This window comes from Gallinula chloropus (assembly GCF_964237585.1).
Source record: "Gallinula chloropus genome assembly, chromosome: 9".
NCBI lineage: Eukaryota > Metazoa > Chordata > Aves > Gruiformes > Rallidae > Gallinula > Gallinula chloropus.
Genome location: NC_140094.1, coordinates 19408787 through 19430723, shown reverse-complemented (window position 1 = coordinate 19430723; position 21937 = coordinate 19408787). Strand labels below are relative to the sequence as shown.

Sequence of the window (21937 nt, the reverse complement as noted above, 5' to 3'; positions counted from 1 at the left end):
TTTTTAATGTAAAATTGCTTTTTGAATAATATGGTCATGCTTGGAAATGTAGGTAATTAGTAAATCCTGATTTTACAGTGCGTTTTAATGTGGGTTTAATACGTTTTAAGAATGGATCTATTATCTTATGGTGTTGAAAGGCTGTTGGATGCTGGTCTGCTTCCTAACCCTAACAGTCAGAGGCTGTCTGAGGGACCGGGGTTTAGGCTGAGGTTTGGGACTGACATTCCAGGACTTAATGAACGTGGGTGACATTAAGCATTGGCTGTGGAAGTTGAGCAAGATCCTGAGGTGAAATGGTGTTTGATGCCATGAGAGCAGCTTACCAGGAGAGGGGGGGGAAGAAAAACCATCCTGGAGGAAATTCCAACACCTCCTCTGAGAGACTTTTTGCAAATGTGTGAGCATCTCCTGGATGAGTTGGTGCTTCTGCAGGGTAGGAGATGTTCCCATAGCGCTTGGAAGGGAACATCTCTTCCAGTTACAGTTCCTGCAGTGGATGCTGTTGACAGCTGGGATGAAAACTGGAACCTGGGAGATGGGCTCTCTGTAGGAAGAGAGCTAGCAGCAGGTGGATCGATCTGTGCGGTTGGTTGGTTTAGGTGACCATTTGCAAACTGTCAACAAATATTGGATTTGCTGAAAATTTACATCTTCTGCTCTCTGAACAGGCTTTCTTGGCTGGGATGAGGAGGAAACATGGTGCCTCCCAAGTCACCCGGGAGCTGGAGAGGATGGAGACAGGGATGCAGCAGATCCCTGCTCTGTTTTGCCTCTTTCCTTACTAAAGGTGCAACCGTAAGAGCTCAGAAATTAATTGAGGCTCTCCATATATTTGAGGAGCAAGACTATCTGCACCTCACAGGTCAGTGAGATTGCAAGGCACTTCTGGAGATGGTCATAGCAGGCCCAACGTTTGCTTCTCTCTACATTGGTGAACTGGCAATGCAGGAGTCTCCTCAGAGGCTGAGGGATGCATTTCCAATGTGCCTTGTAGGAGCACACACCGTCACGTCCTCCTTTTCTAGGTGATGGTTGCTTAATGTAGTGAGGACCCCAAAAGGCAAGAGCAAGAATGAATGATTTTGAGGTCTAGGCCGGTGTTTCCCTTCCATGGCAGCCCTTCTTCTGCCAGGCCTGTGGAACAGGGGGTTTAATTCACAAGGGAATGCAATGCTGCCTGTGATGGGCAGTCGAATGGCATAGGAGAGGGTGCTCATTGCATAGAGTGGTGCCTTTCATTGCCCACACCTGCTCACCACCTCAGTTTAGTTAGGGAACTCCACTCCTTTACACAAATTTTTGCTGCTTTGGGTTATTTTCTTTCAGATATCCCAAGAATTGTCATGTGTAGCAATGGCAATTGATTTTGCAACGCCCCAGAGAAAGCTCAGGACTTTTTTAGATGGGTTACAGTGACAGGTGTTAACCATTGATCGTTTAACCTGTTTTCCTTGCCACAGGGTGTAGTGATAGCTATGTGCATAATGAACATGGAGAAGAGATGCAGGAGCATTGGTGGTTAAGTCAACCTTGCTCCATCTTTTATCTGAAGACCCCACTTCCTTCTATCCCTCCTTTCTAGATTTTTGGGTGTTCTTGTGTTTTTTCTTTGAACTTTCTCCAGCTGGCCCACAGCTCTCGTAGGGTGCAGTGCACTTAAGACACAGCACTCTCATGGAGAGAGGAAAACCTTGTGTGCCTTCAGGCTGTACTCCTCCCTGGATATCCCACAAACAGGTTTGTCCTTTTGGGGTTTGTTTTTTTTTTTTCTTTTTCTTCAGTTGTTTTTTATTTATTTATATTGCATCATGACATACCTGCTCAGCTGTGATCAGTTTTCCACTTCCATAGTGTCCTCAAGGTTATCCTGGTGTTCCTCTCCACTAGCATGGTGGTCATTTCACTAAACTTAATGAACACGGGTGACATCAAGCGAAAACTAAACCCTGACCCTATTCCTTGACGTGGTTTATGATTGCCCACGCTTTTTCTGATGCTCAAAACATCTTAAACCAGGGTTTGCTGAATTTACTGGGTTTTGTTAGACTTGCTTGTCCCACGTTCCTGCTGGCTGAGAAACAGGTTATGAGTTAGCATCCTGGTCCTACTCCAGTGCAGTAGTTATTGTTGGCTCCTTGCTTTCCCTCCATCGTTTCAGCAGCGTGTACTTTTTCATGCCCACTTTGCTGAATTGTGTTACTAAACTCTGGTAAACAGATTTCTGTGAGAAGTGGCTGCAGTTCAGTGGTGGATGAAATAATCTCTTTATATAAATTTGTTTGTAGACCTCTGGGAAAACCAGCGTAATATAATTGTAAGAATATATTTAATATTAAGGTTGTTGTGAATTGTTGTCTTTTTTATTATTGTTATTATTTCAAAATTATTTTTATCCTTCTTTTTTGCCTTCTCTTTTGTGACAGTGATTTGTCAGTCACAAAATCCACAGATTGGGATGAGGGGGATGCTTATAGCATCAGGAACAATTTGAGGGGGTCAGCCTTAGAGACCAGGGTGCTTTGATGCCTTCTTTCAGGAGCACAGCCATTAAGTTTTGCAGAACTCTGCAAAATGGGTCTGAATATCACACTTTCAGTCCAGAGGAAGATTGAAACCCATGGAAAACCATGTGGTTTGTATCAAGGTAGAGACAAAGCAAGTCTGTCTTGGCCGTTTGTCGATAGGAGACAACGTTTGTCATTTCTGCTGTTCAGTAGAAGTTAACCCTCACTCATAAAGATTAAAAAATAAGTTATATGTACTTCTTAAGTCCACAGTTTCTTGGACAAGGAAAATAGATGTTCTCCTGTGAAGCCTCCTGTAAAAACCATAACTGTATGATTTGTTGGTATAGGAATTTTTCTATTAAAAAAAAAAAATCACCAGCTTGAAAAGCAGTATATATGTAAAGAGAAAATTTGTTAACTGATATGGGAAGATCTAACCCTGGGTCACCTGCAAATCTCTCAAACAAGAGCTCCAGGGCAAGTCCTAATTCCAGGGAGTAAAAGCGAAAATTAAAGCTATAGCTAGTGACTCCTCTAAGTTACCCGGGGTGGATTCATTTGAGTTTCCTTGATTGTGCTTGTGAATATAATGTGAAAGGGATGGTAGAGGTCTTCTCAGCCACTTCCCATCCCAAGTATCTCCATGGAGACAGAAATATAACCTGATGGTCTGTCAAAAGTTGCTTTTCATAACCAGAGGCATTCATTAAATAGAAGATGAAGCAGGAGACAAACTTTTGCATTTTTAACCAACCTCAAAAAAAGAGAAGGGGAAAAAAAAGCCTATTGGAGAATGTGCTTTATGGAGCAGTTTATCCAGATACCACCTATATTTCACGACCTGAGAAATAAACTGATAAAGTGATAGATTTATTTGTCATTTGCCCTGCTGCTTCAGACTGCAAACTATCCCATGCAGTAAGTAAAACCACAGCGAGTACAAGCCAGGTTCAGAAATACCAAGTAGCCTCCCTAAATTCTGCAAATTCACCCAGTTGTGTATGAAGAGCTTACAAAAACTGCTGACCAACTGGGTTTTCCAGTGATGAGCTGCTCAGGGCCACTTCTGGTGTGGCCAAGGAATCATCTTAGTGGTGAAGGGCTTAAAGTAAGCAACTTTTCTGAGGTGAGAATGATGCTTTAAAGGAGCACGTTAAAGTGTTCCTCAATACAAATGCAGACAGTACCTTCTTTTGCTCTTCCTTTCCAGTGGGGTGTTCAGTTGCATCCCCACTGCCATTTCACTGTTGGAAATTCATATAAAACCACGACAGGGACAGTCTCCTTCCCATCCCTGACTGTTGTGGACATCTCATGGGGAGACACCTCATGCCAAACAAGATTTTGAGCTGCCCCCACTGCACTTGGATACCTTGAGATGAACCTGCCTCCTTAAACTTCCTCTCTCCTGGTAGCATAGACAAACCAGATGGTTAGGGATGGGGAAAAAAGGAGCCTGGGTGAACAGGAAGATCAAACGTTTTATGTTGAGTACTTTAAAAACTGTTCTTAATGTGCTATAAAAACGGGATGTTTCACTTTGTCATGAACTGTGTGCAAGAGGAGAAGCACTGACTGTAAAGTTGTCGTCGGTTAGGTTTGGTTTATAGTTGCAGAGGCTGCCCAATAATGTGATCTTGGAAAAGGTAAACAACATAGTTTTAACAGTGAAAAATATGCCTAATATAAATACAGCGAAGTTCATTGCTGTTCAGAACTTGAAAAATACGGCTGTAACAGTGCATTTTCTAGCGGAGTTAACGGAGGAGCACGCTGCAGCCATGCAAGCAATATATCTGAGAGCGAGAAAATAGGTAATACATCTAACATGGGGAGTCTCTGTGGCATTCACATAGAGGAGAGCACAGTAGCTTTATTTAATTGGGAAAATGAATCAATTACAATGATGTTGCATCATCAAATGCAGGGGAAATAGCAGCTATGTCATTACATCGGGTAACAGTGTTAAAAAGTAATTGAGTGTCTTAAGCATTTTGAATCAATTCCAGGTACTGGCACAGCTACCTTAATGCAAAATTTATGAAGATGATCTCAAAATAATATGTCGCCATCAAAATCGGGTAATAAAACCCGGTAACGATGTGCGTGTGAGCGAGTCTCTCCCTCTCCCAGAAGCTGGGCCTGCTGCTCCAGCGAGGAGTCGGGATGTCACGGGAAGAATCCCAGAACACTTCCATGTGTGTTGCTTTGTTTTTCAGTAGAAGCATTGAGTGCTCTTTTGAGAAAGACTATTTTAAATCTTGTTCTCAACTTGGATGTGATCATATCTGTGTTGAGACTACTAGATACAGTCCCACCTCTATTCCTTTTCCTGATAAGACTTGTTTTCCCAGTAAGGAGATGGGACTGATACTCTGTTTGGATCATAAACTGAATCTCCTGTTTATGTGTGCTAATCTAAAGGAGCTCCAACTCATCCCTGTTGAGTAAGCTGAGTCTGTTTTGGCATTTAGCATAGGGAAGTATGAGGAAAAAAAAAAGATAAATCTTTATATATTACAGAATATTTTGCTTGTTAGCGATGATGCAAACCAGATTGACACAGACCTTTAAAATGTAACAGACCACCCCTATCTATTAATTATTTTCTGTTCTTCCTTGGAGAAGACAGAACAGAAACTTTATGTGTGTATTTGTGCACTACCAACACGATAATGGAAGACTTCACGTGCCTAATACCTGCTATTTTCTTGGTGCTAGTTTTCAACCTCCTTTATATCCCATTTTACTACCTGTAAAGTATTACCAGAGGATCCTGCCTCTGGCTGGGTACTGGGGAGAGCGCTTCCAAAGCTGATGGCAGCCCTGCAACATTCATCATCATGGCACTATACAACAGAGAATATTAAATGTAAGGGGCAAGCCAAATAAACAGTGTTAGAACAGAAGACAACGTTTTCACTAAGGACCACATTCTGTTTGCATCGGGATGGGGTTGGGTTGCAAGCAACTTTGTGTCTGCTTAGGAAAAATGCATCATTAATTATCCACACCCATTAGATATGGTATGCATACCCAAATTATCAGAGTACCAGCATCCCTAAATTCAGTCAGATGGTCTGCATTAAGCATCGTCTCTGTGCTTTGTATTTAATTGTTTGCAGTGTAATCCTGTTTCTTTTTGTAACTGTAAGAAAGGTGCTTTGTCGATATGGGCTGGAATATTTTCTAGCTCCCTCTGTAAACAATCTAATGGTCTGTTACTACAAACTATCGATTAATTTCCCAACCAAACTGATATTAAAAATTTTAAGAGGGGCTCTGAAACGACCAGTACCATGTCTTCCCTTTGCCATTTAAACCAATACAAAGTTCCTCAAACTTTCCAGCCTCGCAGACGGCAACACTCTGCTTGGAGTCAGAGTCAAACTGGGTTGGAATATGTAAGAAACTTGGGTAAAAGTGGAGTATGAAAGGCTTTCCTGAGCAGCAGCAGATACTTCAACCACATAATTAAAGTTTTCTTCACAAAAAAGGGATTGGGAGCAGCGTCTGGCAGTAATCCAAAATTCTAATTTCTGACTATGATTTAATTTCAATTTTAAATAAATCGGTTTTTAATTTAAAAAGAGTGAGCTTCATAACATTAGCAATGATTGCAACATTAAGCCCAGTGTTCACAATCTAGCAATATAAAACATTATTTATATCTGAATCGTAAACAGCCTTTTGAAATGGATTATGGTTTTTCTTCCTATTCTAATACAACCTGGAGGGTACTAAAAAGTGTTGTGTGAAATTAACATTCTGCTGACTTTCGCCTATAAATGAGAAGCGAGCTATTAACATTTGTGTATTTTCATTATGTAAATTGTGTTAACACATGCCCACAAATTGCCACCAGCGATGCAATAATTTTCTCTCAGTGATCATAATGTGTCCAAGTGAGTCATTTTGATTATGACATGCTAATTACATATTGCCTTTTTTCAGATTCAGAAAAACCAGGGATCTTTAATGGTAAGCTTTATGAGTTCAGAAAAAAATTCACTTTTCTTTTTCCTGATGGCTGCTTCCTCTGCATGCTTGAATGCCTTGTTTTAAACTTAGCAAATTGCATTTTGAAGAAAATGCAAACCTTTAACTGCCTGTATTAGATTAGGTACCATTAGAAATAATAGAACATCCTGAGCATCAATGTTTTTATAAGAGTTTGCTGCTGTTGATTAATCTTGCTATATTTTATTGCATTAATGATTTTTTCTTTCCACTCCACTGTAAAGATATTGCATATAGGCTAATACTTTTTCCCTCTCTTCTTTCCATTGCAGCCTCTCCAGTTATTGCAGTGCATTGTTGATGAGGTGAGTCGTCGTCTTATGTGCTTTCACTCCTAAAGTCATTCCTAATGGAGTGGAAAGCTTATATTTTGTTTCCTAATGAAGCACAATGCCCAACATCCTCAGAGCACAAGTTGCCTTGTGCAGCTTGGAGCTGTCGAACACGAACTGGCCTTGTCCCACTTTATGCTGCTTTTCTACTCTTAATATCGAGTCTTTGGAAGGCTAGATCATCTCAAAGGCTAGTCCTTTAGCCATTTAGGGTCTGAAGCCTTCTCATCTGAGTCGATCCGTGGGTTTTCTGGATGAGTTGGAACAGAGATGTTGGAGAGGCAGCACACTTTATCATCAGGCATGTTTCATCAGGGCTAGGTCGGTGAAAGGGTGGTTGGACTGGGAGAGAAAGCTGAAGTGTAAACAGGAAAGCATCTAATCATTTTTATTTAATCAGAAGGATTGAATAAAAAGCTGAGGTGTGGGAGATCCAGGTGTGAACAGCAGACTGAATTTCAGTGGCCAGTGTCATGTTTCTCGATTGAAACCCGTCCCCTTTCACAATGGTGTAAGCAGGGGTCCCGACTCTGGACAGTAAGGCAATAGCCAAGGGCAGACTGCTGTCGGGTTTGATTTGTTTTTAATGTTTAATATGATAATGATGGTAATTAGGAAGTTTGAAAGTGAGAAAAAAGCCATAACTTTGTAAAGACTTGCATCAGCCTCTAGCAGAACGTCATTGCTGCTCGTTGGGTTGGAGTCACTGGGGGTTGACGTGGATGTTTAGACGGTTCGGCTGCTTCCAACCTATCCCGTGTAAAATGTTTGTTTAGCTTGATGTGAGCTAACAGCTAGTGAGATCATCTTCTTGTTTCTCCATCTGTAACTTAGGCTTGTTCACCTGCGGCGAACACTTTTGTCCTTTTGTTCGGGAACGACATAGTGGCTTAGCTGAGCCTCTTTCTATGAGTGGCATTCAGCCTTGAAGGGTGCAGTTCAATTAAAAATAACAAGCATCCTTTCTGTAAAGGAGGGAAGTTCTCCCAATGCTGGCTCTGTTACCTGGTACCTTGTGGTGATCTGGTTCTTTGGGAGGTTTTTGGGTAATTCCGTTTCTTTCATCTTTTCCACCCATTATCGTTCCTGTTAAGTATTATCTTCAGTTGAGGTGTGGGAATTCCAAGCACAAGGCTGGCAAAAGGCCCTTGCAGTCTTAGAGGAGCTCAGTTAAAGATGTTTGGTTTTTTACCTGTGTTTTGCTTCTGCTGCACAAATGACTGGGCTGAGACTTGTGCCTAAATCTAAGCTCACTGTTCTAACACACAGCCCTAAAGAGCTGCAGACTGCGGGAGACCTTCTTAGAGCTTTCACATCTCTTCCTCAAGGTTACAATTACTCCAGTCTCCTCGCAAAAACTTGAACCAGCGAACTTTGTGCAGTCTTAACACCTGAGTGCCAAGCTAGCTTTAACATCAGTGTTTTGGCACTAACTTGTTGTAACTTACTTTACGTTCCGCAGAGCGATCCATCTCCTGACGGCGGTTCAGAGTACACGGTGCTCTTGGGCACGTTAAGACTTTGAGGTTACAGAGTGTAGCTCAGCTGAAAGTTCCTTAAGTGCAACTCGCTTTGTTCTGCAGCACACTCGATGTCTAAATGGAAGTTGCGTGCCATAACGTTTAAAGCCTGGGGGGAAAGAGGAGGATGGATTGGCTCTGTAGCCATTTGCTTGGTACGTGTGTATTGTTAGGGGGTCATTTAATAAGATATATAGTGTTTCCATAGTGGCTGTCACACCTGGAAGTACAGACCGTTGGCATGACGGCGTCTTGGAGGACATTTGTATTAAGGGTTGTTCTCCTTTAGCTCGTGGGTAGTGCTGACTTGAACAGATCCTCCTGCCACCCCCTGTCCTGTGTGCAAAGACCTCAAAGCAAAATGTGTTTAACATGTGATGGTGGAGGTTTTTTTCCTCCACGCTTTGTCTTTTGTAAGATGTACCTCCTGGGAAATAACAGAGGGACCGACTTATTTGGCTAATACGCGCTCTTCCTTCTAGGCAAGGACCTTCTGAGAGGGAAAGTCTCTTTGCTATCTGGTGCTATGCAGCTGTTGTTGCTACCATGAGTATTAAAGCTTAGAAATGCTTAGTGTTGTAAGACTGATTATTTTGGGTCAAATTTTCCCCTTGGCTATAAGGAGGTCCTAAAACTCACAGGAGGGAGGAGCAGAGCCCCTCTCCTGCCGCTGTGCTGTACAGCCCGTCCCCAGTGGGACCCCCAGATACTGGTGCTGAATTCCCCACCTACCTTAATGACGATCAGATCAGCAAGGGGAGTGACGATGTGTAGCTCGCTTCTTCCTCCAAACAGATAGTGCACAGCAGTGCTCCAGGAACGGCTTGGCTTCTGGCTGAGCCATGGGGCTGTAGGATGCGGGAGGAATATCTGCAAGGGTGGGATCAAGCTGCCTCCAAGATCCTCAGCCCACAGGGAGCTTCATGCCGTAGTAGTAATTTGCTGACGTCATTGCAGTTGAGAACTCTGGGTCTTTTTTTCCTCAAGTCCCTTAATTTATTTACTTTGAGGTGATGGCTTGAACTTTTGACTCTTAAAAATATGATCAAACAGCTCAGTGGGAGAGAGCGTTTCTTGAAATTGGGGCTTTATGCTTTCCCTGGTATTCTCCCCTGGAGCCAACAAAAAACTCCAGAGCCCTGGAGAAACCAGGGCTTCTTTCTGGGGAGAAACCAGAAGTTTTAAAAACAGAGGTCTTAACAGTCTTAAGGTCTTCTGGAAATGAAGTAATGTTAAGACCTTGATTCTTTATAACAGTTGCTCGTTACATCGGCTGCCATTGGGCTTTTGTAGAGCTGTGCCATATTCCATGGGAAGACAACAGGAATCTAAAAGTGAATGTTCATTCATAATCATCTTGAATTCATCAGATTTATTGATGACCAAACTAGTTTAGAAGTTCCTTCTGTATTACCTGGACCTTTATTCCATGTCCTGGACTTTTCTCAAACCCTGTAAGGTGGCACTCTGTGGAATAAGAACCTTCCATGGGAGTTCTTAGATGTTCTGCAGTCAGAGGGATTTTCAGAGCTGTTTTTTTTAACTCTTAGCAAAACACATGAGACCTAGCAGGTCAGGCAGTTCAGAAAGTGTTTGTTCATTTTCTAGGACTTAAATTTACTTGCAGAAATCCTGCAGAATGAGGAAGTGATTTGGGAAGCAGGTTGATGTACCAAAAAAGTCTCAGGCACGGTGGTTCTTCTCAAATCCCAGTAAATCGTGCCTGCCATTTTTTTGCTGTTAAATTATGTCATTGTGCTTTTAATGACATTGGTTCTGGGATTATTTTTTAATGGCAAAATCAGCGAGGAGCATTGTGTGAATAGGATACATGCCTGCCAGAACCTTTATTTTTTAACATGTGGTAACTTATCGTGAAATCTGATCCAGCTACAAATAAGACACGCTCATTTAAGCAACGGTCCTAATGGTAGCAGCATCTCCCACCATGGTAAGATTCCTGCTTCTGGTCCAAAGAGGAGGATAGACTAGTTGTTGATGTAGTTCATCCTGCAACGCAGCCAGCAATAAAGGCAGTCTGCTGTTATTTGAGAGCTGAGAGTAATTTAATATTCCAGCACTCCAACTTTGTTTGTCTCCAACTCACCGAAATGTTATATGGAAAGCACTGAGCAGTGCAGATGAATCCCTCTTGGGAAGGACATGCATCGCTTGCTGTGCGAGCAGTCTTTCCAGAAACGCTCTGACATGAAGGAGAATGGAGGCTGCTGGAAGCGGGAGCCATTGCCTGCCTCAGAGGATGTCCTGGATGGGATGATCATGCAGACAAAGAATGTGCAGTGTAGTCCACTCAGCACCAGGATTTTGTTCAAAAGCACGAGGTGCATTTATAAAAAACCCAAAAGTTTTTGTCATTGGAACCTGTTCCAGATGGTAACTTGGAAATATGAACAGCAGAGCCCCAGAACAATGCCATTCATGCTGCAGACCCCAGAAATAATACATTGGAGAAATCCAGGCCACCTGATGCCACTTAGTGGGTGGACTCTGAAACCCAAAGGTTGCAAGTAAAACCAGTTTGCTTTTTAACCTCTCTGGCTGCTCACCGTCTCAGAATGCCTCCCAGGATTTATTTTATTTCTTTATTTTTTTTAAGCTTAACTGGTCCCTGCTCAGCCTCCAACACTCCAGCCACCTCCCAGACAAACTACATGGTCCAGTCAAGTCTTCCCTTTGCTGATGTCTGCTGGAGTCAGTCGAATTTGTTCAAAACTGTAGCCGTGATTATAATTCCACATTTTCCTTTTAATGCATCAGTTTAAAAGGCAAACAAGGGTGCTCTAAGTTTTGCCTGCGGTGGGATACTGGGCTCTGCAGCAAAGCACGGGGTCAGGTTTTCAGGGAGATCGGAGTTCTGATTGTAGTGTAGTTTTGTGTTCCTTGCAGTCAGCTGAAAAGTGATGTTGTGTTGGAGGTTCTTCCAACCCATAGCTACTCATACCCCTGTTGCCTTCCTGTCAAAATGTATTCTGTACGCAGTTACTTTTTAGTTACTCCTTCGGCTCTGTTCCAGATGCAGCATTTCAAAAACCTTCCAAAAACCTTCCAGAAACATCATCTTTCCTGATTGCAAGTCAGGTCAGTTTAGTGAAACACCTAGGTGGGGTTTCCACTTGTGCATAGGGATCCCAAAAGGCCAAACCCAACAGCTCCGTGGTTCTCAGCATATCACCTTCCCATCTTTTGCGTCCCACATTTTTCACCTGGGGAGGGATCCGCTCTGCATCCCGCAGAGGTTGGATAGACGGAACTCAGCCCATGGAATTCATCCAGTAGGCAGTCCTCCTGACTTAAGCAACTCTTTTAAATTTTCCTTAAGCTCTCCAGGGCTATTTTGTCTGACCTTTATTTAGTTCGAGTATCCCTTCTAGGAAAGCAATTATTGCCAGCCCCTTGGGTGGTTGCTGTAAACTGGGTTTCACTGTACTGGAGCAGTTGTGGTCACAAGCTCTGTAGTTAAGCATCAGCTCTGGTTTCTAACCCTTTCTTCTTCATAACCTGAAATAAATGAACTTCGGTTTCAACGTTTACTTAGCTTGTCACAGTTGGGTTTGGGTTTTTTAGGTGTTGGGTTTGGCTTTTTTTATTAATATAGTGAATTTGGGAGAACAAGAACTTGTGTTTTTTCTCCATCAGTTTTCATTAATTATTGTGTTATTCCAATTACTTTGGAACCTTGAGGAGTTCCAAGAGCAAATCCTATCTTTACAAGCAGGAGGCAGCATCGAAAAGCCTGCCTGTTTTCATGAGCTGGGCCAAAATGTAAAAGAAAAATTAATTAGTTGTACTCCTGAATCCTTACTCCAATAGCTTCATGAGTAAGTAGTGAGAAGCTTTCCATGAGTTTCTTGAGCATTTCTGTTAAGTGCCCCCACAGAGATACTCGGTCTCACAAGACTGCAGTTTAATCTAGCTCAAGGACTTTACAAACTCCACAAATCAAAGACCTCTTTTTTTTTTTTTTCCTCCTTTTTTTTTCTTTTTAAATTAGTACTCTAGAAACATATAGCAGCATCAGTTAATGCTGGCATAGTGTTAATACTGAGCTGTGAAGCATTTCAGTGCCCAGAATTTTTCAAGTTTTCCCATGGAAAAAAAATAACTTGGAGTTAATATATTTAGTTGTTTCTATTCCCTTGTTTGTTTGGGTTTTTTTAACCAGGTTAATTATATCTCTCTATATCACCATGGCAGAGACTTAAAAATTCACAGGATGTTCAGCTTGATCAAGTAGCACAATGAAGAGCATTGCCTCTCAAGTGCTGAGTTTCTTAACCTTACGCATCAGTGCTGCGCTTTGCTTTGTCTATAAATGGAGTTGAAAACTCCAAATGCTTGGAATGAAACAAGACTTATTTATTTATTTTTCTTTGGGAATTTCTCTTTAGAGTCTCATGGATCGATTTTAAATGTATGAACGGTTATATTTAACCCTGAAAACTGCTGGAGCTTTGAAGATGTCTGTGCAGGAGAAGCTGGTGTTAGGATATATATACACACGTGTGTGTGCACGTGTACCCAAACCTAGCGTAATTTGTCCGGGGTAATACTTTTATTGAGACAGAAACTGTGACCTTACCAGTGTATGAGATTCAGAGACTTATATAGGAACAAGGTAAAACCACAGGTAGGAATTGCTGAATAATTACCTTTAGACCAACCTGAGCAAGAACCTTCCCAAGAGGGCAAGCTCATTTAATGGTTCCTAAAACTCAATCTTGTGGATGTCAATGGTCATGCTTGATTATTTGCGGCAGTGTTTTATGAAAAAGCAATAAAAATGCATTGGGAGTGTACAGAGGAAAAAAGGGAACAATAAATGGGTTTAGTTTTTCAATTGAGTCCCTTTGGTGTGAACAGGTAAAGGCTACGTTTCATGCTGCTGTGCCTTAGCTATTTGAAATGTGCGGGTGTGTGTATCTACCCAAAACACTGCTGTGCTCTGCTGGCTTATGATCGACAAGAGACCAGCAGTGAGAGGAAAAAATTCTTTATGTTTGTTTTAGAGAGAAAGCAATTACAGTTACGGTTAAAGGATTAACCTGTTTTTCCAGCTATCTGCAAGGCCCTTTGGAGAGCCACACTAACAAGTGCCGAGCCTGGCGAGAGGTAGAAAACGTCATGTCGTACACTCTCCATTATTCCTGGTGTTAATTACACTCTTCTGCTTCTTTCCTTCTCCCTTCTGGGCTCTGAAAAATACCCCCATAGTAACAAAATGCTGCAGAAGTGACAACGGAAAAGGCCCAAGTATCTACTGACCAATGTGGCCAGGAAGGTCTGGACGCGTTCGATGCGAGTGTGGGTTACATGGTGTTTTCAAGAACTTGGGGAGCAGGTCGGTGCTGTGGGGAGAACAGACGGTTCTCACATGATTTGAGGTGTTAGAGGTAGGCTGAGTGTTTTGGTGGATAAAACACTGGCCTTCCGACCTTGGTTCCTGTCCAGCTAGAGATCTGGAAATAAATGAGTTCGCTGCTGACACTCCAATCCCAGCAGACGAAACTTCACACCAAAATGCCCCCACGTATAATTTGTCACATTTGGCACCTGCTACTAAGAAAAGAGCAAGAAGCGACCCAGTGCAGAGATGTAATCATCTTTCACCTTCCTGCTGGGGGTGGGAGCGTATCGGGGACAACCCAGAAGTGCTTTCAAGTCTGGGCCTCTGAGCCACCTCCAGACATCACCGTCTTCTGCAGACTTGTTACTTGTAGGAAATGGCCTGCCATTAGGTTTGTGCAAGGTTTTTGAAGTAGATTGGCTAGAAAGTCAGAAATGTTTGGGGGTTTAAGGGGTTTTTAACTGTATTTTTTTTTAGGAACGCTGTAAGAGACAGTTGTCCTTGTAGGAGTTAATCTGAACAATAATGTAATTTGCTGGTGTCGTTTGAAACAGCTCGGTAACTGCAGTGCATCTATTACATGTAATTGCACCTGACAGCATTTCTGGTGCATCTGAAAGTGAAGTTTGTCTGAAAACAAATCAATGTTTGGCCACAAAGTAAAATGCAGCGAGGGTATTGGAAGAAATAAATGTATTCTTTGAAAGCTTGAGTAAAAGAGAAGCTGCAGTGCATAAGAATTCTTTAATCCTGGAGGGGGTTTTTTAGGCTGAAGTGCTAAACCAAAAATCCTTTGTGAAGCACCCGCATTATTTATTAAATACTGCCATTTCAGCATCCATGGACAAGTTGTGGAATAGGAGTATCTGCCCAGAGGAGATGATCATTTCGAAGAGAGGGTGTGCTGGGGAAGCCCAGAGGAGAGAAGAACTGAAGTTTGGTTTGCTGGGTTCTGCTAACTTCCCTCTTGTGGCCATAGAGCCATAGGACCATGGCATTTCCTTCTGCACAGACATTCACTCTGAGGAGAGAGGGTTGCTAAATAGCAGTAGCTGTGGGGAATGGGAAATTTTAACCCTTCACAGACAAGGAGCTAGCAGATGAGATATGGGGTAAAACCTATTTGCACCGAGGATACCAACCCTCATTGGCCACAAAGCATAGCTGAGCTCGTCCCCAGGCCTGCGCCGCTCTGCAGCCTGGTTTCTCTTCTGGGGACATGTTGATGACAGGCTGCCATCGTTCTGCAACGTGGCTGCCCATCAGGCTGGTCCCCAAAGGAGGTAGGAGGAACACAGGTTTGATATTAACACATAGCGGGGGGCTTTGCCATCGCAGCCGTCAAGGATTCAGGTAGAAAGCTGTAGATGCTGATTTTCTAGTTCTGGGGAGATCGTGGGCTTTGTCTTCCTTCAGAAAGGTTGTGATAAATCTCAGACTTTCAGTCACTTTGAGAAAATGCTTCGCTCTCAGGAAATTGTCTGTTGGGCTGTGACCTCTGACCATGTGTAAAGCATGCCATGCCTTTGGTGTGTGTTGCCAGTGCAGATCTGTTCCCAAATTTTACTGATGTAAAGGGTGTTTCCAAAGAAAATATGCAGCTCAGCTGTACCTGATGAATTTCCTTCTTGAGTTTGTCCAGATAAACCTCCAGGTTGGACAGAAAAGAGGGGAAAGGGGCTTGTCCATATTTATTTATGGCTTTGCTGGACATTATTTATTTCCTAAGCCTCAGCAGGAGGAGGGAAAGTGAGAGCAAACAGATCAGGAGACGTTTCGAATAATAGGTTGGAGAAGTAGGTGAGACCTGTAATTCGAGCTCTTATTGCATAGGTTGAGAAGGATTGATTGGCTTCTGGGCACGCTATTAGGTGGTTCCCTCTTCCTTTGTTCAGACCTGTGGGGGGAAAAAAGAAGATACAGCCAGTGATGTTACCGCTGCCTTCGAATGAGAGTGCTTTTGGAGGGCTTGTCTCAGTATTCTCCCTCTCAGGTCTGTGTTTAGATAATGTGACTTCCCCTAACTCCGTGGCAGCCAATAAGGTTTATACCAGAGCCGTGGCACTCTATAAATTAAATATTAGGAGCGGTGTTTGAAGTTTAAAGCCCTCCCTCCTCCTGCTAGCTCCGATTTTCTGCTGCTGTGCTTTTTTCTTTATGCCTGAGCACCTTGCTGACAAGTGCTAATAACAAAATGCCAAGAGAGGGTCCAGTCGGAGTTACCACACATTAAACATTCTGAACTTGTCCTTTTGCTCATAGATTGTGCATAATTAATAATTAAACGGTTTCAGTTGTAATGGGTTGACCTCCTTGAACTGTTCATTATTCACAAGGCAAAGGCATCACTCAAACTTTTTTTCCTATCGCCCTTCCCCGTTCTCGCTGTGTGCGCACAGTTCAGCTGGTTTGGGGAAATCAGAGGCTGATCTTGTCTCTTCCTGCTGCAGATCCCAGCTGGGGGAATGTTGCTTGGATGTTTAGGGCAATAGCCAGTCTTGGGAACATTAGGAAGACTTTAGGAAAAAGTCCTTCACCGAACGGGTTATCGGGTGCTGGAACAGTCTGCCCAGGTAGGGGGCTGACTCACCCACCCTGGATGGATTTAAGACTGGCAGATGAGGTGCTCAGGGATATGGGTTAGTAGAGGATGGGAATGATTGGACTCAGTGATCTCAAAGGTCTTTTCCAACCTTGTGATTCTGGGAATAAGCTGCCTGGGGATGTAAGAGGCCAGCGTTGCATTGACCCTTACATCCATCTGTGTCTTCCCTGCCATTTTAGCAGCACCCTCAATATACACTGATTAAAACCCCCAGTATTTAATGAAAGCAAAGGCACCGTTTCCTAGTTTACAGTGAGTATACCTGTTCCTCACTCCTTTAAAATCTTGGGTGTCTACTTTGTTTTGCTTCTTGTAGTGAGATTCCAGCATGTGGATGGCCATCGGAGTGCAGCCAGGCCCATTCCCTGTGGTTACATCGAATGTGTCTGTATCACATCACAGGGTGTAGACTCTGTAGAGCCTCAGCCAAAGTCTGGGGTTCTTCAGGATACAATCTGGGGTGTGTTTCTTTTGCGTAGTCTTGAAAATTTTTGCTTTTAAACCGCAACATTCTGATCGCTCAAGTTACAGAGGTAGCAATAGCAACTCTTTCTCTCATTAGGAGTGGCTCTAACTAGAAAATACTCAAAAGCACTCCTCAAATGGGCTTGCATAGAACAGTAGCAGAAACTAAAATACTCCAGTCACTGGTTTCCCTGGGTCGATGCCATAATGGACATTTTCTCTTTGTAGCTAAGGTAAAACACAGCATTTTGATGCAGCTTTTCAGTGCTCACCTTTGGAGGCTGTTTTCCTCCCCAGTCATACCTATGCTGGGAAGGAGCAACTGGCTCATACGTAGAGGTGTGGAACTCAGGTGTTTATCTGCACCGATGTGTTTACCCTCACACAAAAAGCAAACTGACCAAGGCATGGCCATGACTGGCAGATCTGTGGCAGAAGGATGAGGATTGAAGAACTCATATTGTACAGGAAAATGTGCCTCAAAAAAAAAAGCATTTAACATTTCCTTTCATCCAGATGGCATTTTCTTGCATGCTTCTGCAGGAGCACCTTGTCTCCTGGCTGTGCTGCAGCTCCGGGCTGCGTGGTCAAGGTGTTAATGCTGACACCGGAGCAACTTCTTCCCTTGTCTGTGCAACCCCTGACTTGGGACAGTGAGATGCTGGTGGCTTCAGAGCAGTATATCAGCTGCTCCTCCTCTTCTGTAATGAAGTTTCACTCCATGATGGGTTTGTCATCTGCTGATTGCAGAAATTATCACCTCCCATGTCAGTGTGAAGTGCCATACCCCTGTCCTGATCCCCAACTGGGCTGATCCTTGGACTTGATGATCCTTGAGGGTCCCTTCCAACTCAGGAGACTCTATGATCTGAGCTGGCAGCCCCATCAGAGGGTGTTTTTTACTTAAAATAAGAATCAGGTGTAGCTGGCTGGGCAGAGGAAGGCCCTGGGGAACCAGCTCAGATAGTAGTTTTCAAAATGATCTGTGTATTTCCTCCATGGTCTGGTTTGAGTAGGTCCAACCTGGGGAAAGCAGCATTTCCACCTCAGCTGTGAGCCCAGGAAGGCTTTGCTGGACAAGAGGTGATGATGGGGGGAACCAAACCCTGCCAGGCTCCGTGCTGGAGAAGCAAACCTGACATTTTGCTGTGCATTTTCTGTATTAATATGAATAATTTTTCAGGCACAGTTCTTTGAAGTGGAGAAAGTTTAATTGCGCTGCTTATTTCCTTGTGTTCTTCCTGCTCTCCTGTGGAAACCTTCCTCATATTGATGTCATTTATATGGTTAGAAACAATACCCTCTCCCTCACCCGGTCTAAGTTCAAAGAGAAGTTGGGCACGTCGTATCAAACACTCCTTGTATTTAATAGAAGTCTTTGAAAATTGTAAAGCAATTTTGGCTTCTCCTTTTACTCTTCAGTTACTTTTGATTTAATTGTATTTTCCAGCAGTTTCCAATTGTTTGAATTGGAAACAAAGCCTTAATAAGAGTTCTAGTTAATTTTCTGTCTTGTAATTACCGATCTCATTTTTCTGATAATTGGCCACAGCAATTATATGTATATTTACTAATCACATAGGAGGCTCTGCAGTTGTGTCTATCTGCCACCATTGGTAATGGCACACACATTGCAGAGGTGCTTTTATCATCTTCTTTTTTCCACTACATCAAAGCTATTTCCTCGCATTCTCAATAATGAATACATGCATGCATTTGACACAGTTGTGTGCTAGAGAAATTGTTTGGCTCCCACCAAATGCTGCACGCTCCGAGTTTCTTGCCTGCAGCGCTGGAAGGTTGTATGTAATGATATATTGCTCATCCAAATGGCCAAAGCACTCCAAAGCACAGTGAGATTAAAATAAGTCATTCCTTTGTTAATTTAAATAGGTGCATGTATCATACTTTGCAGGGTACTTTGTGTAGGGATGTCAGGGAGGAAAAAAGCCGCCGAAAGGTATTTTTAATAGCAAATGAGAATAGATGAGAATGGAGTCATTTGCAGCTGCCTGTTTTATGTGGCTCTCTTGTTCCAACTGTAGGTCTAATGAGATGACACTGTTAAAGTACTCTGCAGTGTAATTTCATTACATCCTGAGCTGTTACACTATAAACACAGTGGAGCTCTCTGTCATTCTTGGAAAAACTCCTAAATTCGTAAAGCCCGTCTTTGCAAATGGTGATGATGTTTGTTCCCTCTTTGTATTTTATTTTTTTTTATCCCTTGTGCTCTTAATTTATTTCTTTTCCCCCCACCTTTTGTAAATACCGGGCAGTTATTTTCTAAGGCTGGACTGGTAAATCTTGCATTTTTTTTTTCCTCTTAAAAATTCTTTTTGCCTTTTAAATCTAGAACAGACAGCACATGAGGACAGCCTCTGAAATGAATAAGTGTAAATAAACATGAGTGTAAATAAATAGCAAATGCAGTGAAAGAAACAAAGGTCAACACAAGAATAATTTCACAGCTCTTTGTTAATTACAAGACCATTTGTGTGTTACTTAAATAATCATTAATTTCTCATTTACACTTTCCCTACCTTCCTTTTTACCCTGTGGCTATCATTGTCCTTTTTTCACCTCCCCTCAGTGTCTTTCCACATGTTTTTACCCATTGTGTAATACTCATTAGTTGAAATTCAGTGTTTTATAACACATTCTCAGAAGAATTTGTACCTTTCTTCCCTCAAATTCTCTGTGTGAAAAGGGGGCTTTGTTGCTGCTTTTTTCTTTGTTATTTTCCCTTTTTTTTCATCCTCGTTGTCGCTGTTACATTACTCTCCTTCTTTTAAAAAAAATATATATATATTATCTTCTCTCCTTTCTGACTCTGCTTCTTGTTTCAATCCAATCCCAGGAATCGCCCGTCCTTCCAGCCGGGGAGTTCTCTGAGCCATTTGTACACTTCATCACTCAATGGTAAGCTCAGTTTGCAAACATGCCATGCCCTCAATGTAAATGATACATGCCATTAACTCTGCAGCTCGGCGAGACCTTATGGCTTTCCTTGCATCCTTTCTGAGAGAAGAGGGACTTGGGGGCCTTGGGCAGATGGGGCAGCAAAGCTAAGCAAACTGTTTAAATTATGTAAACGTTATTTACACAAAGGGTCGTAAAAGTACTTACAAGGGGTTTTTTCCTGTTTCAATAAACCCGCCCTGAATGTGGGTGCAGTCTTGTGAGCCACGACTCCTAAAAATTTATCTAGGGGCTAAAGAGGCCACGAAGACCTGGATGTATAATACCATTATTCAGGGCTTTCTAAAATAATGCTTATAAAATTGCCTTGGTATTTAGAAGGACAAGCGGCTTTGATTAATTCATTGGCTTTTCAGTAAGTAATTTTTACCGAGAGTTGGATTTTTAAAACACACCACTGGGTATATTTTCTTTCCTTTCAAAATGTATAGTTCATTGAAAACCTTTTAAATGAAGGGAGAATCAGGGAGAGGAGGAATTCACAGAATGAAAAATACATTTCTTGAGTGACTGAAGAATAAAAACCTTGAGGATAAGCTATCCTAAAGCAACAAAGTAGAGGGAAAATCTCTTTTTTTAGTTCTCTCATTCCTCTCTCCCCACAAAAAAACCCCAACAAAAAAACCCCAAAAGAAAAACCCAGAACACAAATTTCTGTATGGTAGAAGAAACAAGCTTGAAATTTGTACAACAATCCAACGTGTCTGACGGAGAAGCATCCCTCCTGTGAACATGCACTTCCAGGGCTGGATGCTCAGCCCTGCGAAATCAGACGGAGCCATCTCAGCGTGTGCTGCTGCGGGCTGCAGCCGCGTGGCCGAGAGGGAATCCTGCTCCGGGGATGCATCCTCGGCCAAAACAAGGAGCTGGAAGCCCTCAGCCCCGCTCACGTTGGGCTCCGCTGCACTTTTGGGGTCTCTACTGTACGTCAGGGCCACCGCTGCAAAAGTCGTCTCAATAAAATTGAATTTTGAATACGTAGCGTAGGGGAAAAGTGCCTCTCAGGACTGGCATGGTATGTAACAAATAATACAGAGGAGAAAAGCAGTCTGATTATCGGTTAATTAAGGGAACTAAATAATTAAAGTTTGTGTAACATAGGCCTCCGTTTTCAATAGTTTCAGCTTACAAAGAGCAACGCTGTTCGGAGGGTTCTGCAACCCAACTAGCTGATGTGCAGGGAGGTCTGCGCTTTTCATCCTTGCCAAAAAAAAAACCAAACCCCAAAAAGGGATGACAGACTGTTTAAAAAAAAAATAAATTCTCATTCAGGCAGAGGGAGGGATAACCTGTGTTAAAATTTTCACAGATGTCAAACTGAAGCATAACTGATGGTGGCTAATAGCCTTGTTTTCCCCAGGGACGCAGCTACTTTGGACTGTCAGATTAGAACCGCTACCAACCCTACAGCTTGCATTGCTTGCTAATGCTTGTGTTAGTCGAGGTGCTCGTCGTTATTTATAAAGGAAGGTGAATTGTATTGTTAATACCTCCGATTTACAGCACAGAGCATCCTGTATTTTATACAGAGTGTTGTGTTGGCTGTATTTTTTAGTGGGAGGCTTTACTGATTCAAAAAAACAACTAAGAAACAAACTCTGTACTACTTCAGCAATTGATTCCTAATAAGTTTTAGAGATGTCAAGCGAACGGCGTATCAGACTTTATGACTTTATGCCAGTTACGCCGTAAACGCTGGCTGTTTGGATGTAATCCAATTAGTCAGTAGGCAGCTCCTGATGGTCACCTCTGTGCCACGTTATTGTGTTCCTTCACGCAGCTAAGCGCAGCCTTCAATAGCTAATTGCACCTGTTGCACGGAAAACTAGGACTATTTGGATGAGAAACATGATCTTATAAACAGGTTAATGCTGCGTAATGAACTATCACCCTGCAGTGTAATGGAAATAAATGTGAAAAAATTAAGGTAGAAACCCCGGGGTACTGTGTGTTCTCCTGAAGCTGTTCAGTGTTAGAGTTACATTTCCCACCTGTTTGTAGAGCGCTTTGTGCCGAGCTATGTAATAATCCCTAGCAAAATGAGAATCAACTCACTGTGCCTTCTGAGCAGACTGGTTTTCAGTCATCTCTGTATTTACAAACAATGTAAACCACTACATCCCATAAGGGAGGGGAAG

General features: G+C 42.6%; 1 protein-coding gene across 2 annotated transcripts in view; it reads left to right on the top strand.

Moving 5' to 3' along the window:
* Positions 1-21937, top strand: part of MAP2K5 (mitogen-activated protein kinase kinase 5) — a gene marked incomplete at its 5' end in the record, with an annotated part of 134963 nt that overhangs the window by 90996 nt on the left and 22030 nt on the right. For both annotated transcript variants that reach the window (XM_084267824.1, XM_084267823.1), the window contains 3 exons: positions 6465-6491; positions 6803-6835; positions 19678-19739. In XM_084267824.1, coding sequence (XP_084123950.1) covers positions 6465-6491; positions 6803-6835; positions 19678-19739 — 122 coding nt within the window. The remainder of the gene's footprint in view (positions 1-6464; positions 6492-6802; positions 6836-19677; positions 19740-21937) is intronic.